Source organism: Schistocerca piceifrons, chromosome 9 (assembly GCF_021461385.2).
Source record: "Schistocerca piceifrons isolate TAMUIC-IGC-003096 chromosome 9, iqSchPice1.1, whole genome shotgun sequence".
In the NCBI taxonomy this organism is placed as follows: domain Eukaryota; kingdom Metazoa; phylum Arthropoda; class Insecta; order Orthoptera; family Acrididae; genus Schistocerca; species Schistocerca piceifrons.
Window position 1 is genome coordinate 147,695,649 of NC_060146.1, and position 19,650 is coordinate 147,715,298.

Below are 19,650 nucleotides of genomic sequence, written 5' to 3' on the forward strand. Positions count from 1 at the left end.
GCAAAGCTTTTGTCCAGGTTTTATGCTACTATTTTTTGTCAGTAATTGTTTGGAAAGATCCAAGCCTACACTTCTCAACGACTTTTGATGGGCTTTTTATGTTTTTTTTTTTTTTTTTTTTTTTTTTTTTTTTTTTTTTTTTTTTTTTTTTTTTTTTTTTTAGTGGGTCTACACATGTTGTTCGATACTTTTCAAAAACATTTAAAAAGTAGTAGCTGTGGTGTGAACATATATTCTTAAATTCACACAGATTAATTCCAGATCGTAAGTGGATCAAATTCTTTTCTTCCTCACTCAATTCAGGTACCGGTTTTAACTTTTTTGAAGGTGTGTAGGTTGTTTGGAAACAGTTAGATTTTTAAAATAACCCTACGCTACAGGTTTGAATATCTGACACACTGATTTCACTTTTGGTCTGATTACTGTTCTGGTTACTTTTATAGGATATTGGAAAAGAATCTCTGTAACTAAGTAACAGTACTTACTGAAAGTTCAAATAAATTTAATAAAATACTATCCAAGCACTATTTAACACTGTAATATTTTTTTTACTTCAAAACACAGGAATAACAAAACAAAATCCAAGCATACATTGTTACTCCAAGAAGACAAAAACTTATTTTTGGTATTTAAGTCACTTGGTACTTTTTATTTTTAAAATATAATTAATATTATTTAAAAAATTAGATAACTATTGAACAGGTTAAAAAGCCAACATAATTTTTCTTTTCTCTAATAGCCTATACAATTAAGAGTATTTTAAAACAAATTTGAGCTTTCTATCAGGTCTGAGACTCTAGATATTGCAGTTTTTGTATTTTTTAAAAAAAAAAACTGCTTTTAATTTTTTTTTTCATTTGGAAGATTTTAATATATCTTTATGGTAATTTTTTTAACATTTAGATATAATACACAAACTTATTCCAAAATTTCATACTGATATCTTGAGTATTCTTTAACATACAAATTTTTTTAGTTGTGAGGACATGTTTAAGTTACGTTTTCCAACTGCTGAAACAACGCCAAATCTAAAAACTTTAAAAATTTATAAAAAAAACTAAGAGAGAGAGCAAAAAAAATTTACAAGTGCTTTCAGGATGATAAAAGAAGTAATTGTACCAAGTTTCATCAAAATCTGACATGGTTGGTGTCAAGGCCTGGATGACTTGACATGGAATGACCCAGTCACCAGTGGCAGAGACACAACATGCACAACATGAGACTATTGAAGATCTTGAAAGAAGAGGGGGAGAGGAGAAGACAAAGAATAAAGAGGTTCTGGGAGGAGAAGAGGGAAATGTAATACACAAAGGGGCTACCCATGGCCCTATACAAGAAGAAGAAGAAGAAGAAGAAGAAGAAGAAGGTGATAAAAGTTTAATCAATTGCCATGTTTAGACGCTATTCAACTGCCGAACTAGATGAAGAGACCCACATGTTCTACAGCAGCCACAATTGCTATTCTTGGCAAAAAGATAGTGAAATAAAAAAGGAAAATTTAAGAAACTTTGTCTACAGGCTTTATAGCATTTTTTATTATTGTGCCAATGTACATTTCAAAGTCACAGATTTATCACAATGACTTTCTGCTATGTACAAGGAACTTCACTGGGTTGCCAAAATGTTCAACATAAATAGTTTTCATACAGGACACGAGTGGTTGATTCATTCATTGTGTTCCACTGATCCCATTAAGAAGAACATCCAGGGATGAGGAATGAGTCGAGGTACACAATACCACAAAACAGGGAAATCAGAAGAACTGCATTAACAATTAACTATCACACTTCTTAATGCTACTCACACTTACAATGTTGAAATTTAAATGAGTCACTTAGTAAGGAAGCTGCTACTTTGAGAAAAGCTATTGCTTCCTCTGTTTTACTACACCGCTGCTGTTTTGTCTGCTATTAATAGTTTAATATTTGATTACTCTGGGATTTATAAAACGATATTTTTTTTTTACATTTGTAAAAACTGTTCCTATTTATAGTGCACTAGCAAATAAATCCAGAGTTGTCCATACCACACAGCTTCTGGCCTTGCGCCTTACATTTATGACATTGTATCTCCTGAACTGTGTGTCACTCAATGGCGTAATTTTGTAGTACATTCAGCGGCATATGTATATACTGTCTGCAAAATGTGTTGCATATGGAGTTAGAAGCATCTCACTGTTTATGACATATAAATATATCCTGAACTGCATGTCATACAATGACATAATAATGTAGGTACATTCCATGAGAAATGTGGGTACTGTCTGTGAAATTTATTGTGAATAAAGTTTGTAGCAAAGAAGTAATAAATTTAAACTTCATGCACAATGCGACAGTTATTCACACACCTCGTTTATGATATATCACCTGAACTACACATCACACAATGGTATCATTTTGCAGTTACATTCACTACAGTATGTGCATACTGTCTGCAGAATGTGTCACGACTATGGTAAGAGGCGAAGAAGTAATAAATTATAACGAGAGGCGAAGAAGTGATAAGTTTTAATGTCGTGCCTCAAGCGGTGCTTTTACTGCACAAACAACGGAAAAGTAGGAAGCAATAAGCTTTTTTCCTTTCATTATTTTGTACGAGTTGTCAGTGAGAAAAATTTTCAGAAAGGTTTGAAATTACATGTAAAGTTTGTCGCAATTTGCTAAGTGCTCTCATTCTCAAATACTGAGTGAATAAAGTCTGGGAACACACACACCACGGGCTACCCTTCTTTTTCAGCCTCACCCCACGCCTTCGATAAGTAGGTGGTTCTTACGCCCACAGCGATTGTTGCCTACCGCTTCTCAAATCACAAAGTCCTGAGCTCATACTGTTAATTTGTCATTAACCTGGGGGAGTGTCCATACACCCCTCCCCCTCCCCCTGAAGATTAAAGATATCACAAGTAATGGCTTTATTCATGAGTGGGAATAGGCATAAAGTTGATAATCACCAACCAATTTCACTCCTCTCGGCATTCTCAAAAATAGTTTAGACATTAAGGCAGCAACATACTGCCAAGTACTTACATGACCACAGCCTAAAGATTAATCATCAGCAAGGCGTCAGAAAAGGGAGAAGTACAGAAACAGCGATTAATGATTACACCAACAAAATAGTTTGAAATTTGGATAACAAAATAGTGTTATAGGAATTAATTTAGATATTTCTAAAACTTTTGATACAGTTCATCACCAAATTCTTTTAAATAAGTTGGAAGCAATGGGAATACAAGTAATAGAAAACAAGTGTGTTCAATCATATTTGCAAAACAGATCACAGGTTGTGGAGCTAACATCAGCTCATCCTAATCATAAAATCAGATTAATATCCAATGCAAGTCTAAATAGGTGTTTCCCAGGGTACTATGCTAGGCTGCCTCCTGTTGCTTGTTTATATCAATGACACAAGCACCTCAGACACTGCAGCCAAGATCATGTTGTTTGCACATAACACTACTGTAATGGGCAATGATGTTAAGGAATCTCTGCCCACTACAACAACTGCTCGTCCTCAAGTCCTTGCATTCCTGGTTCATTGCCAATAAGCTGACCTCAACATGAAGAAAATGAAAGATAGAAAATTTGGAAAGATTAACAAAAACCAAGATTTCCATCTGGTACTGAACGGGAATGAGTTAAAAATGATACAATCCACAAAACTTTTAGGAATGTATGTTGACAAAGATTTACACTGGAAAGCTCGGGATAACAGAAGTGTCCGATTCCACCCATCTGTTTTGACCCATGACGTCATCAATACGGTGTAAATGGCTATTCTAAGCGCCTCCAATGTGGTGCCTATGCTGTCGCTACACACACACACACACACACACACACACATACACACACACACACACACACACACATGGCAACAAACACGAAAATACATATAAATAAGACAATAACATCTTCCTCCAAAAATACAATTAAACTAATGGGAAAACAATGGGAAATTATTGGGGGTTTTAGGGTGAGGACAAGCTAAATATAATAGGAGGGGGGGGGGGGTTGGGGACACCACAATCCCAAAACACAAAATGATGGAAAAAAATTACAACATTCCACTAGACCAACAAAAATCTGCAGGAATCTGACACTTCCCTTGACCTATATCGGTCAACCACAGGTGATGATACCAAATCACCAATACCTACAACTAAAAATTCGAAAATTGGAATCTGACATTTGCCTTGACCTATTCAGGTCAACCACAGATTGCGATACCAAAACACCAACACCTACAACTACAAAAATAGGAATCTGTCATTTCCAGTGACCTATATGGGTCAGCCACAACTATTAATACCAAAACACCAACACCTACGAAAAAGAAAACCACAACTTAAAAAAAAAAAAAAAATTCTACAAATCAAGCATCCTTATACAAATAAAAACATATCAAGTACACCATAAATACATAAAACACCACAACTAGAGGGGGGAAACAAAAATTACTTACTACCAACCAATTTCCGGCGCTGCAAAACTAGGTCGGCCAGCACTACCCCCCCCCCCCCTTACACACACACACACACACACACACACACACACACACACACACACACACACACACGTACAAATTAAACGTCTTACCACACTACAAACAACAAACCAATAACACCTAACAAAAATGCCAAACAGAAAAAAAACTGATAACTCACTGAAAATACTTTCAAACCTTACGTTTGGAATTACAAACACTGTCAAAGACTTCACAAATCCAACACCAAGGCTCAAATGAACCCAATACAACACATTGTGCTCAGTACATGCACACACACCACCAGAGGGCATCATGAAACACAACAAGACGACATCTACAAACACAACCAACTCATGAACACCATGCCGTAACAATGTCACACACCACAACACCCTTTCATCACAGGTCAAAGCAGACGGGTGGAATTAGATGCCTTTATTGACCCGAAAGCTCTCATAAGTAAACTCTCCCAGAGACTCAGTTCTGCTGGTTTTGAGAATTTGCTCCTCAAATGATGTTAAAATGGCTTATTTTCGTTACTTCCAGTCACTTTTAGCTTATGAAATAGTTTTCTGGGGCAAAATTTATAGCCAGTCAAATGAAATTTGTACATTACAGTACATTAACACAGCTCTGTCGGGCCTAACATCAAGCCCCCATTTAAAAAGTTGTATTTGCTCACTGTATCCTCCTTCTACATATACAAATGTGTGTTGATGATGAAAGCTAGAAGTCATGACTGGCAAACCAACTCAGATTACCACAGTTACAATACTCACAACTGTGAATCTCTCCATACTGAACAAGTTAGAACAACCTGTACTCAATGTCATGCGAGCCACTATGGTGTCATTCATTATAACACCCTGCCAACATACGTAAAGTGGTTGGAGTCAAAAGAAATTCATCAATGGAGTAGATTTGGCCACCAATAAATACTCTAGGCTTTTCTCAAACTCAACTTTATTTTTATGGGTGCTGGCATGTTCATGCATTATAATTTTCAGCTGTGTTGTATAATGTATTCATGTGTTTTTATTTTTTCAGGGGTCTTTTATAGCAAAGTTCTGTGATGTACTTACATCATTGACTTACTTATTGTGCATGTTCAACCTTTCAGTAGTGTTTTTCTTGTTCATTGATTTAATTCTTGTGCATGTTGTACTCACTATGTAGACTATGTATTTGCAATTCCCCTTCCAGTCATGTACTGAGTGAGGTACCTACATCAGTCTTAATGCACTGCATTCGCATTCGAGAGGACTGGGGTTAATTTCCTTTCGTGATTTCCCCAAGTCATGAAGGTGAATGCTGGTATGTATCCTTTTGACTAGGCCAAGGTCAACTTCCTGCCCTATCCTCGCATAACCCTATGCTACTTTGTTAATGTTTATATATATTATTTCTGTAATAATGTGTCTGCCATGTCCAATGTTATTGTACTAAATACTCCATGCACAAATAAATAAATAAATAATAAAATCTTTCCACCAGAGTACGTAATTCAATTCTTAAGCCTAGACAAGGAGGCCAAGTCTACATGAAAATAATTTTTATCTTGTAGACTGTAAGTCAGTTGGTTGAAGCTGATTGTTATTAACAGCAGCAAAACCGATTACAGAGTAAGTTTATCGGGACATGAAAAAGAAGTCGTTGTAGATTATAGAGAAAAGTGGCTTGCGCAGTCAACTGAGTTCAGCCACAATGATCATATTCATTCATCATGCTAATTCCAAAAAAATCACTTTGCAACCTAATCTAGACCCCTGGCTACACTACAGCCAACATTTCGATGGGGATCAGAATTTGGCTTTGACAGCGGTTTCCTAAGTTTGCATTTAACTTTGTAATATTTGAATCAGTATCACATTGCAATAACCTCAGGAATTCTCTTCAAAAGCAAGGCTCCACGAGCGTGGGTATCAAATGTAAAACTATAGTCCTCAAACAAACAATAATCTACTCACCTATCACAGACTCGTGGAAAGCAAACGCCAATACACGTGATCCTGTACTTCCAGCATCAATAATCACAGCATACACATGTTTCTGGATACCCAGAGAATAAGCGATATTATCCAACACATTCGTAGCATGCCCAGGTATGTTCCACGGCAATACATTGGTGTAGCTTCCTAATATAACCAAACACAACACATAATTCAATGGTCCACGAACACACGGAATTTCCAACTTTATGCATCTAGATACATACCCAAAATCAGTGTTACAACAGCTACACACGCAACGAAAATGAAAAACCTCTTTGGCCAATTTGCTTTTCGCTGTCGACTGCTTGGTTGTTTTGGTGATGAGGAATGGGCATCCCATGCTGCGCCGGTTTCTTCTATAAGCTACAGAAATACGACTAGGCATCAGTATACCAGCGGTAATATTTAAAGAGATCAAAATCAATCAAGCAACACTTTAAAACTACACGGCCACAGTAGGTAAGGAGTTACGCATAATTACTTTTCTTTTTCTGCTATGTGGCATTTCTGTTATTCTGACGTCAAATGAATACATTCTTACGTTGTCTAAGATCTTACTTTTCTGATAAGCTCAAATATACAGTAAATTACTAAATATTAAACAAACAAGCAACGATCCCGTAAACATTCAAAAATGTGCACAGAACTCACTGGGAGGTATATCATTAATGGGTTTTCAGCTACTTATACGAATACTGAGATATATATCATGCCGCCACATTCAACAAAACTTTTAAAGAAAACGACACACACGCATGTGAACAATTAAATTCTTTCCTTCTGACGTATTTTCTGCCCCCTCTCATTATTTCTATGAATACATTTCCTGTCGTGTCAAACGGCACGCAACTCAAGTTAGTACTTTAAGGAGCTGGTTCATAATAAATAGAGACATTTTACCTTCCTCTGCCGTACCGAACTCATCTTAAAAAAACCTATCACAGTGAAGGCGTTAGCAGTTTGCATGCGCCGGTCAGCGGACGATGACTGTAGAAATCTCCGCTTGACTTGCTATCTCATCTTTTGCCCTTGTACGGCCCAATGCTGGCAGCCGGCCTTGAGATATGTGTTTACTTTAAGTGCTGTCGGTCGCGAGGACTTTTCCCAGTAATGTTACGTGTGACGACGATAACAAAGCGGTCTTAGTTCTAGTATTGAAAAGGACGGCCAGCCACAAGTCATACCTTTGAAACTGCCGTGCTGCGCGGTATGATACAAGCTGTGAGGTGCGTCCTGATGCTTTACAATGCGCATTGTCACCAGTACTCTTGCCACCCCGTGACCCTTGCGCAACCGGGAAGCTGATTGCCCGTGGGAGAGGGGAGGATTGGCGGGTGTCATTAGATTATTTTATCCCTGTGACCTTGTAGGATTGCACGTGATATAACGATTATAGTTTGAATTCATTCTGATTAAAGGCGCGTTTTATGCTAGAGTCTTTTACAAAATGCGATTCAAAATAACATATGCACGTTTCAGTGGGGTGTCATTTCGCGATATATAGTAATCAGTGGTCACAGAATTAGTCATAGTACCTTCGCATAACTAAGTGTATAAGGGCTAAAATGCTTCATACAAGCAAGTCATCTAGTAACAAATCATATCCCCATTTTTGTTTATTATTTTTCGTTCAAGAAATTCCCGTACGATAACATAATACCACAAGTCGCGCTTACCTGTATGGGTTTCCGCTAGTACATTTGCTGCAATGTGTACAAATCAGTATACATGCAAAAAACGTATTAAAATTGCCAAAAGCAGTATAATGGAATCATACCTTCTGTCATATATGTAGCAATTTCGTCACTTGTAAACCTGGAATTATTTTTTTTTGTTGAGTGATGAGTACCGCTCCTCACGGCGCAGAGAAACGAGATGAACGCCAAGTTCGTGAAATACATCCTGCTCGGTAACTATTACCAGCTATTCGGATGTGAACTGCTTTAGGGATTATAATCACTTTAAATTATCAATGATCAGTAACAACCAATTATACAGTAATTAAAATAAATGTTACCGTTTAACAAACAGGAAACTGCTCTTGCTTTGTATATTGGCCAATCTCAGACATCATATCAGGTTGGCAGGTTTTAACTCATATGTTTACAGCAGTGTTACAGTAATTACTCATTTTAAAAATACCACATTTGTTAAAGATACACTATAATAGTTCCAAACCGATGACTGGACCAGAATTTAAACTAGTATCATAGAACCAATACAGAAAATGAACAGTATTAGAGAAATAAATACAGTCATTAAACATATGTAGGAGGAATAGTAATAATTCTCTATTTGTTTTCTGCGAAAAACAAAGTGGTTAGTCATTATATGCACAAAAATTGTAGTGCAATTGCGACAATTAGCATATTTATTAATTATACAATGAAATAAAGGGTTGTGTTATAAAATTTTGTGGCTTATAAAACCTAAGTCAAGGAGAAGGGATGATATACTAGTATTAAACATCTTTGTCCACCTTCACCTTTCTTAGGACCTAATGTTTATGGTATATTTGTTACACGTAATATAGTTTTTTTTTTCTATTAAGTGCTGGCATTTTTATGTACTAAGCATTTTAAAAGAAATTGTTGCATTATGTGTCTGAGCTTGCTATTAAGAACCTTTTTTATACCCCGTGTGTCAGGTAGAGATTTAACATAAATGTGCTTACACTTGTATTGCCTGTGGAAGCACAAGAATCTTACACAGAATGAGTGAATGGATGTGTGAATGTACTGGTGTTCCAAACATTTTGGATCAATATTACACTGATTGCAAAAGACCATAAACTTAGTAGGCTTACACTGAGAAATTTACCAACCAATTAGATAAAGATCACAGAAGAAAATGTATTGTATCATGGATTCATTAACAATGATTCAACCATAATGTTTGCAGAGAAATTGTGTGGGAAGAACACTGGGCCAGTTGGTATTTTTTTTTTTTTTTTTTTTTTTTTTTTTTTTTTTTTAAAGCCACTGTTCATGGAAAATTTAACTCTTTCTTAAACATATTCCTACAGTGCTTTGAGTTGTATTTCCCCTAAAACAAATAATGGAAAAATGAAACAAAAGCAAGGACAAGGCATTTATACTTGGTATTAAACTATCTTGTGTTAGGAAGAGAGAACTCTACGTAATTCAGAGAACAAGCAGTACATAACAAACATTTCAAACTCCATTACCATGTGCTATGCTCAAATACTAAAACACTCCACAAATAAGGCAAAAGCTATTTCAAACAAATAAAACTAGGTGTCCAGATGAAACTGAGCCCCAGAATATAGTTCTGGTGGAAATGGTGACAATTTCAAATCGTTGGATACCAAATTCAACAATTTCTTCCTCACAGCGCACTCAATAATAAACAGCCAAATACAGATGTGTTAGATTTACTTGTGCAAACACTGCGTACACCACCAACAAACATTAGTTTCAAAAATACGACCCCATAAGGAGAGTGCATAATTCATTAGGTCACTAAAGAATTCTAATTAAGCTGACTATGATAGTGTCTCTAGGAGAACATTAAAATCTTGTCCTGACATAATAGGGTTAACCTTAAGTGACTGCGGGGGTGTATTTCCTGGCAGACAACTATGATGTAGTAACACCTATGTGCAACAGTGAAGATCGACAAACTATCACTTATTACAAACATATATCACTCCTTCCAGTTTTTTCAAAAGTTTAAGAGAAAGGAACCTATGATAGAACAATGATTCATTTAACTGAGCAGAATGTGTTAACCTCATTTCAGTTTGGCTTTTGTAAAGAGTTCTCCACACAGAAATTAATACAAGATCTCACCAATCAAGTGCTAGCAGAGCTAAACAGAAAAATTATCCTGTTGTCATTCACAGTCCGTGGTTGGTGTCACTGCCTCTAGATCATGGGGTCCTGGATTCGATTCCTGGCTGGGTAGAAGATTTTCTTTACTTGGTGACAACTGCGTGTTTGTGTTGTCTTTATTGTGTCGTCTCATCTTCATCAATGCACAAGTCACCAAAGTGGCATCAAATCAAAGGACTTGCAATAGACAGTTGAACTAATGTAGACAGGGTCTTCTGGCCAGTAATACCTTATAATCATTTCATTACATATCTCCAATAAATTGACCCACCTTTTCCCATTCTCATTCCTAATACCCTTCCCATTCATCCTAATAGCCTTACTGTTCCTCTCTCTCCCTACTCTGCTATTAAAATCTTTTGCCAGTATCAGTTCATGGCCACATGTAACAGCTTCTGTAGTCTCACCAGCATCTATTCAAAATCTTCTTTTATGTTCAACAGTGAGTCTTCAGTGGGGGCATACATTCCCACTATCACTACATTGATGGCTCTAGCCCTCAGATTGAGCTTTATTAACCGTTTATTAACTGCTTCCTCTGAGGTTATACACTCCTGGAAATGGAAAAAAGAACACATTGACACCGGTGTGTCAGACCCACCATACTTGCTCCGGACACTGTGAGAGGGCTGTATAAGCAATGATCACACGCACGGCACAACGGACACACCAGGAACCGCGGTGTTGGCCGTCAAATGGCGCTAGCTGCGCAGCATTTGTGCACCGCCGCCGTCAGTGTCAGCCAGTTTGCCGTGGCATACGGAACTCCATCGCAGTCTTTAACACTGGTAGCATGCCGCGACAGCGTGGACGTGAACCGTATGTGCAGTTGACGGACTTTGAGCGAGGGCGTATAGTGGGCATGCTGGAGGCCGGGTGGACGTACCACCGAATTGCTCAACACGTGGGGCGTGAGGTCTCCACAGTACATCGATGTTGTCGCCAGTGGTCGGCGGAAGGTGCACGTGCCCGTCAACCTGGGACCGGACCGCAGCGACGCACGGATGCACGCCAAGACCGTAGGGGTCCGCACTGCCACTTCCCAGCAAATTAGGGACACTGTTGCTCCTGGGGTATCGGCGAGGACCATTCGCAACCGTCTCCATGAAGCTGGGCTACGGTCCCGCACACTGTTAGGCCGTCTTCCGCTCACGCCCCAACATCGTGCAGCCCGCCTCCAGTGGTGTCGCGACAGGCGTGAATGGAGGGACGAATGGAGACGTGTCGTCTTCAGCGATGAGAGTCGCTTCTGCCTTGGTGCCAATGATGGTCGTATGCGTGTTTGGCGCCGTGCAGGTGAGCGCCACAATCAGGACTGCATACGACCGAGGCACACAGGGCCAACACCCGGCATCATGGTGTGGGAAGCGATCTCCTACACTGGCCGTACACCACTGGTGATCGTCGAGGGGACACTGAATAGTGCACGGTACATCCAAACCATCATCGAACCCATCGTTCTACCATTCCTAGACCGGCAAGGGAACTTGCTGTTCCAACAGGACAATGCACGTCCGCATGTATCCCGTGCCACCCAACGTGCTCTAGAAGGTGTAAGTCAACTACCCTGGCCAGCAAGATCTCCGGATCTGTCCCCCATTGAGCATGTTTGGGACTGGATGAAGCGTCGTCTCACGCGGTCTACACGTCCAGCACGAACGCTGGTCCAACTGAGGCGCCAGGTGGAAATGGCATGGCAAGCCGTTCCACAGGACTACATCCAGCATCTCTACGATCGTCTCCATGGGAGAATAGCAGCCTGCATTGCTGCGAAAGGTGGATATACACTGTACTAGTGCCGACATTGTGCATGCTCTGTTGCCTGTGTCTATGTGCCTGTGGTTCTGTCAGTGTCATCATGTGATGTATCTGACCCCAGGAATGTCTCAATAAAGATTCCCCTTCCTGGGACAATGAATTCACGGTGTTCTTATTTCAATTTCCAGGAGTGTATTTTTGGACCACCGTTTGTTCAGAATGATGGATGCTCCTCTCGCCCTCCTGTTTTTGTCCACACCATTAAACCATAACTCCAGCAGATATTCACAACCAGCAACATTTTTTTTCTTCAGAAAGCTCAGCAGCATTCATACTGCTGCCCTATAACCAATAAGATTCTTGTTGTTTTTCTCATGTGCCCTGTACAGTCTAGAGACCAAAATGCAAAGTTCATTTTCTTTGCCACTTTTAAATTCCATTAAAACCATCTGAAAACTGAGACCTATTACTGGTTAGTTTAGCTGTACGTGTTTTTCTATGGACTGGGAGTTGACCTGTCACACAACCCCCAGCCTGGAGGACCAGGATTTGTCATCAGCGTTTTCTCCTCCTAGAAAGAATGGCTTCAGCATGCCTCAAGAGTTCTTCCTACACTTTGACGAAGAAGATGGGAAAGGAATAGCTAGGGATACCAAAAGACTCTTCTTAGTTCGTCCGTCGGCTCCCGGTGATAACGACAGAAAAGAGATTGACAGGTCATTGCAGGACACAACTCATCTGGCCCCTCAGCCAGGGCCTGTTTGGCAAGGATGACCCTACCAGCAACTAAGCTACCACCAACATACCTCCAGCTTCATCGAAGCAAGCAAACCTCCCTGCCTCCAAGGGCAGTGCTATGTTAAGGCGGTGTCCGCTGGGGAGGTTGATTTCATATCCTGTTGTTATATTCTGTGACTATGCCAAGGCCTCTGACACTGTGGGTCACAAAATTCTATTTATCAAACTAAAGTGTTGTGCCACTAATGGAAGCCCTCATTTGTGGGTGAAATCCTACCTCCATAGCAGAAAGCAGATGGTCTCAGTAAATTGTTGTATCTCATGCATGAAAATGACCTCAGAACGGGTGAACATATGAGGGCTATCCAGAAAGTAACAGACATTTCAAAACAGGCATACTCTTAAGCTGGGAGTTGACCCATCTCACAACCCCCACAACTTGGAGGACCAGGATTTGTTGTCAGGGTTTTCTTCTCCTAGAAAGAAAGGCTTCAGCATGCATCAAGAGCCGTTCAAATTGAGGCACTTATCAAAATGGTTCAAATGGCTCTGAGCACTATGCGACTCAACTGCTGAGGTCATCAGTCGCCTAGAACTTAGAACTAATTAAACCTAAGGACAGCACGTAACACCCAGCCATCACGAGGCAGAGAAAATCCCTGACCCCGCCGGGAATCGAACCCGGGAACCCGGGCGTGGGAAGCGAGAACGCTACCGCACGACCACGAGATGCGGGCTGAGGCACTTATCACAAGGCACAAGTTTTTCAGTAGCATCTCTAGAAATCTGCTGCCTGCGATTGCAATCACTGGTTTATACCAGCATGCAATTTGGCACATCAGTATCAAAGCACTTCATATTGAGCCATGTCTTCATTGCTGAGAAGAGGTGGTAGTCGCTCGGTGCCTAATCCGGGTTGTTTATGGATGATCAAACACCTCCCATCCAAAACCCCATAGGAACCCACAGGTACAATTGACTGTGTGTGTGAACATGCATTGTTGTCAAAAATAAAAACTTTTGCATTAAGTTTTTCCTGATGCTTGTTTTGTCTTAACTTTGTCAGTGTTTGACACTATCTATCTGAGTTAATTGTTGTGCCACATTCAGAGAAATCGACATTTCCATTCCATCAACTGCCTTTTTATTTCACAATTGACATTCTTCACCCAAGTCTCATGCCCAGTTATGATACTATCCATAACTTTGTTACCATTTTATCATAATCTTCGAGGAAGGTCAGTGCTGCAGCCAGTCTCTGTTTTTTGTCTTCCATTAGGATTTTGGAAACCAACATAGGACAAAATCTGTGGTAACCTAGATTCTCTGCCACAATTTCATGCACCAAGCTCTGTCAAATTTGGGGAAAATGTTGCAAAAGTTCCATAATAGTGAAACAATAATTTTCACGAATTTTGTCATTGATTTTCATCATCAGTTTGTCGGTCACAAGGCTGGACCTACCACTATGGTCTTCATCTTGAAGATTGGTATGGGCATTTTTAAAATCAATACACCATTGCCTCTCTTGGTTTTCACTTGTTATTCCTTTTCTGTGCACATCACAAACCTTGCAATAAATTTCAATTGGTTTGCAGTTTTTTGCCAACAAAAATCTAATCACAGAACGTACCTCACAAGTGGTGGGATTTTGTACTGCCATGCACATTTTAAACCCTCACAGAAAGCAAAGTAGCAGAGACACAGATCACACACTACCGCTGCTGGATGCGTACTGAGTGTGGGAATGTCATGGCACCAAGATGGCAGGTGGAGCCACCCCCACTGCCACGGTAGTCCAAAACGTCTGTTACTTCCTGGATAGCCCTTGTAGACTGTGGGTTGCCACAGGTATTAGTATTGGGTTCACTCATTTTTTAACCAATATAAATATCTTGCATTGACTTTAAAGAGCAGTTAAAAAGCTGTAATATCTGCTGATGACACGAGCATACTAATCAAGGATCCAAATTTAACTCCAGCAGACAGCTCAGGTCGTAGCTGAACAGATGGTCAAGTGGTTCAGAGTTAACACATTATGCCTTAATCTCACAAGTACTCATATTATGCAGTTGCAAGTGAGCAATAATGACCTTTTAGCACCAAAGGTAGATATTAATAATCATGCATGAAATAAAGTACTGTACACACAGTTCCTTGGGGACACAGCTGGATAACAAATTAAAATAGAATCAGCACATGGATAAACTGAGAAGCTTAGTTCAATGTGTTATGTCCTTAGAAACAGCTCATTTGTGTTGACATAAGGACAAGTGTGTTGGCCTGTATGCATATTTTCACTCAGTATTTTCTTATGGAATTATCGTGTGGGGCAATGCACATAAAGTAAATAAAGTGTTTATTTAGTAGAAGTAAGTGATAAGAATATTGTGCTAAGTGTAACTTGCAGAAGCTTTGCTAAGAATCTTGGAATTCTTGCTCTAATTTCTCAGTACATTTGCTTCTCAGTAGCTTCTGTTGCTAATAATAAAAATTGGTTTCAGCTGAACAGTGCTTAAAAAAAGAAAAAAAACTAACTGATCAGCCAAGGCCAAAATTACCCTAGATATTCATTTCCTACCATTGGTTCCTTAAAACATAAGTAAATGTTGCCATTTCATTTTGCTTATTCAGTCATATACAGTGCAATGTTATATGGCTGTAGCCAAATACACAATAAATTTGGTACAGTAAAAAGTGTGCAGTGCAATAAAAAAGACATGGAGACATATTTCAGTGTATATAACAATAGTTAAGCATTGTAAGGCACAGCATAGAAAAACTATGCAATTTTATTTAATAATGAAATAGTAAACTAAACTGAACAATGAACACACCAGTGGTCGATAGAAGGTGATAGATACATTACAACAAAAAGCAGGCTTGGCTACAATGGCAATCACAAAAAAAAACAGGAAAAAAGATTAAATTTCATTAAAATTAAGAAAGCAATAGATAAAAAAGGTTAAAAAAGCACACAAAAACAAAACTCTCCTCCGAGTTGATGAAGAGTTTACCAGAAACAATACAAAAGCATCTACAGAACTTTCACGCAAAAACTATCCAAATAAAAAGCACCAATGCTTCAATTTTGAGATGTTGATGGGAACATTGCTCACAACTGTACAGACACATTCAAGAAATTGTTCACACAAGAGAATTGTGCAAACATACTATCATTTGACCATCAGACAGACTCCCATATGGACTACATAGTAATAAGCATCCCTGGTGTAGAGAAACAACTGGAAGATTCGAAAGGAAATAAATCACCAGTTCTGGATGGCATCCCAATCCGGTTGTACAAAGAGTAGTCTACAGCACTAGCCCTCACCTCTTTCTTTTTCTTCTTTTTCTACCGCCTTCATCCCACATTGTGCACAGGGTTGGCAAGGTTAAGTACGGGTTTGGCACGGTTAAGTTTAAGGAGTGGCCGTATGCCCTCCCTGCCGCCACCCCATAACCCCAGGATGGAATTAGTGTACCCCAGTTGTCTACATCCAGTGTAAATCGAGAAATAGTGTTAATGTGTTGCAAATGTCTGCGAGTCGTGTAACTGAGGCGGGACGTGAGGGCCAGCCCGGTATTCACCTAGTAGGATGTGGAAAACCGCCTAAAAACCACATCCAGGCTGGCCAGCACACCGGCTGTTGTCGTTAATCCGTCGGTGGATTCGATCCGGGGCTGGTGTGCCTACCTGAGTCCAGGAAGCAGCGCGTTAGTGCTCTCAGCTACCCTGGCGGGTAGCACTGGCCCTCACCTAGCCTGCATTTATTGTGAATCTCTTGCCCAGCACAAAGTCCCAAGTGACTGGATAAAAGTGCAGGTGAGTTCAGTATGTAGGAAGGCTAAAAGAATGGGCCCGCAAAATTACAGACCAATATCCCTAACTTTGGTTTGCTGCAGAAGCCCTGAACATATTATCAGTTTGAATTTATTAAACTCTCTTGAGACTGAGAAGCTTATGTCCACAAATCAGAATGGCTGTAGAAGACATCACTTTTGCCAAACTCAGCTTGCCCTTTTCTAACATAATACACTGTGAACTATGGATGAAGGGCAACTGGCAGATTCCATGTTTACAGATTTCCGGAAAGCATTTGACAATGCCCCCTTACAGACCATTAATGAAGTTAAGAGCCTATGTAATAAGATCACAGATATGTGAGTGGCTCAAAGATTTCTTATGTTATAGAACCCAGTATGTTGTCCTCGATGGCATGTGTTCGTCAGAGACAAGGGTATCATCAGGAATGTCCCAGGGAAGTGTGGTAGGACTGCTGTTGTTATCTATGTACATAATTGATTTGGCTGACGTGGTGGGCTACAATCTGCAGTTGTTTGCTGACAATGCTGTGGTGTACGATAAGGTGTCGAAGTTTTGTAATTGTTGGAAGATACAAGACGACTTAGACAAAATTGCTAGTTGGTGTGATGAATGGCAGCTAGCTCTATATGTGGAAAAACATAAGTTAATGTGGATGAATAGGAAGAACAAACCTGTAATGTTTGGATTCAGTATTACTAGTGTCCTGCTTGACACACTCAAGTCATTTAAATATCTTGGTATGACATTCCTGCAAAGCAATATGAAATAGAATGAGCGTGTGAGAACTGTGGTAGGGAAGATGAAGGGTTGACTTTGGTGTATTGGGAGAATTTTAGGAAGGAGTGGTTCACCTGTAAAGGAGACCGCATATAGGACACTGGTGCGACATATTCTTGAGTATGCTCAAGTGTTTGGGATCTGTACCAGGTTGGATTGAGGGAGGACATTGAAGCAATTCAGAGGTGGGCTGCTAGATTTGTTACTGGTAGGTTCAAACAGCATGTAAATGTTACGGCAATGCCTTGGGAACTCAAATGGAAATTCCTAGAGGGAAGGTGACATTGCTTTTCAAGAAACACTGTTGAGAAAATTTAGAGATCCGGCATTTGAAGCTGACTACTGAATGATTCTGCTGCCACCAACATACATTGCACGTAAGAACCACAAAGATAAGGTACGAGAAATTAGGACTCATACAGAAGCATATAGATGCTAGTTTTTTCCTTGCTCTGTTTGTGAATGGAACTGGAAGGGAAATGACTAGTAGTGGTACAGGGTATCCTCTGCCACGCACTGTACAGTGGTGGTTTGCGGAGTATCTATGTAGATGTAGAGTATTTTGAGAAACTCTTGAATTGTGAACCCATTCTTGGAAAATATGAATTCACTCCAAATAGTTCTGATAAACCAGATTCAGAGCTACCAACAATTGAAGAACTGCAATAACTCATTTCAGAATAAAAAAATAATAGTGTGTTAGGTAAAAATCAAATAGTGGCTGAACTACAGAAAAAAGTTAATAAAATGCCATTAAATCTCTTCAGTGTGTCTTCAATAAAATTTGGGAAGAAGAAGAGATCCAAGTAGAGTGGAAAACAGCTCTCATTTGTCCTCATTGCAAGGCTTCAAAACAGACCCAAAACAGTTACAGGGGAACATATTGCTGGATGTAACTTATAAGGCTACTTCAAAAGTCCTGATAAATAGAACAGATCCACAGTTGGACCGACAAGTGGGGGAGAATCAGGGATAGTTCATGCTCTGAACAAATACTAAACCTCAAAAACATTGTGGCATGCCACAAATCAGGCACAAAGACATACATACGTAAATTCCTTCTTTGATTTCAATAAGGCATATGATTCAATTGATAGAGAATTCCTAATATCAGTAGTAGAAAAACTGAGTCTGGATCAGAAAACAACTAACATAATTAAAGCCGCTAAAGAAACAAGCAGCTAAAATAGGTCTTCACATCTCCTTTGAAAAAGCTAAGATATTGACAAACATCAAGCACTCATGTAAATACCTCAAAGAACGGAAGATTGAAATAGTAAAAGATTTCAAATATCTCGGAGAATGGATTAGTTGGAATGCTGGGGAAAGCAAAGTAATGGAATCCACAAAAAATAAACTTGAATTGCCCCTCCAACTAACAAAAGATACATACAACAAGACAGTAATTAAGCCAGAAGCACTGTATGCAGCAGAAACACTAAACATGAATTTCAAAGGCCAAATGGAGAAACGAGCTAAAGGAAAGAAAGATTTTAAGAAAAATCATAGGGCCAAAATTTCAAGACAAATAAGATTGTATACATCAAAAATGAAACACTCTACAGGAAAATTGAAAAACTTTCAGATACTATGCGAAAAAGGAGAATAAATTTTTGTGCTCATCTTCTCAGAATGAATTCCAACAGATTAACTAAACAAATCTTTGACTTTTTCCGTAAGCGCAAAACGAAACCCAACTGGTTTGAAGAAACTGAGAAAGACCTAGTAGAATTAAGGATTTCAGAAAATTCACTTATTGATCGAACAGCTAAATTAATTACTAAAGATGAAAACATAAGGTTCCAAGACAAATCTACACAAAAGTCCAAACCCTTCATCTCAGAAGAAGAGAGGAAAAGAAGATCAGAAAGAACGAAGAAATACTGAGCCCTAAGAAAAGAACAACGCACAAAAAAAGATTGATCCAGTGTAGCACAAAGAGGGTGAAATGAAAGAAGAAGAAAAAAGCCACTATTACAAATATGTTTTCAAAAGTTGAATTCATGGATGAAGTGTCGGATCTATCTCAAATAAAAACAGGAGTAATACAAGGGGATGGGCTTTCTCCTTTATTGTTTAATTGTGCACTTAAAAAGCTAATCATAGAATGGAACAAAACTATAAAGTGTGGAAAAAGACTGGGTTGCAAAAATAAGAATCTCAAACTCAACTGCATTACCTTTGCTGATCTTGCCATGTTTGCAGTAACAAAGGAGGAAGC

At 39.2% G+C, this 19,650-nt stretch overlaps 2 protein-coding genes across 5 annotated transcripts in view; one reads left to right on the forward strand and one right to left on the reverse strand.

Moving 5' to 3' along the window:
* LOC124717088 (ectonucleoside triphosphate diphosphohydrolase 5) overlaps positions 1 to 7,523 on the reverse strand; it is a 52,275-nt gene extending 44,752 nt beyond the window's left edge. Inside the window, exons 1-3 of one of the 3 annotated variants that reach the window (XM_047243790.1) lie at positions 7,374 to 7,523; positions 6,698 to 6,836; positions 6,450 to 6,617 (exon numbers count right to left, since the gene is read on the reverse strand). In XM_047243790.1, coding sequence (XP_047099746.1) covers positions 6,450 to 6,617; positions 6,698 to 6,836; positions 7,374 to 7,439 — 373 coding nt within the window. In that variant the 5' untranslated portion in view covers positions 7,440 to 7,523. Of the gene's footprint in view, positions 1 to 6,449; positions 6,618 to 6,697; positions 6,837 to 6,954; positions 7,098 to 7,124; positions 7,315 to 7,373 lie in introns of those variants that run through there. The other 2 variants (XM_047243792.1, XM_047243791.1) reach the window with 2 other exon arrangements.
* A 20-nt stretch (positions 7,524 to 7,543) lies between these two features.
* LOC124717090 (mitochondrial 2-oxodicarboxylate carrier-like) overlaps positions 7,544 to 19,650 on the forward strand; it is a 72,439-nt gene continuing 60,332 nt past the window's right edge. The window contains exon 1 of one of the 2 annotated variants that reach the window (XM_047243793.1): positions 7,544 to 7,699. The gene's annotated coding sequence lies outside the window, so the exon portion shown is untranslated. The remainder of the gene's footprint in view (positions 7,700 to 19,650) is intronic. The other variant, XM_047243794.1, reaches the window with a different exon arrangement.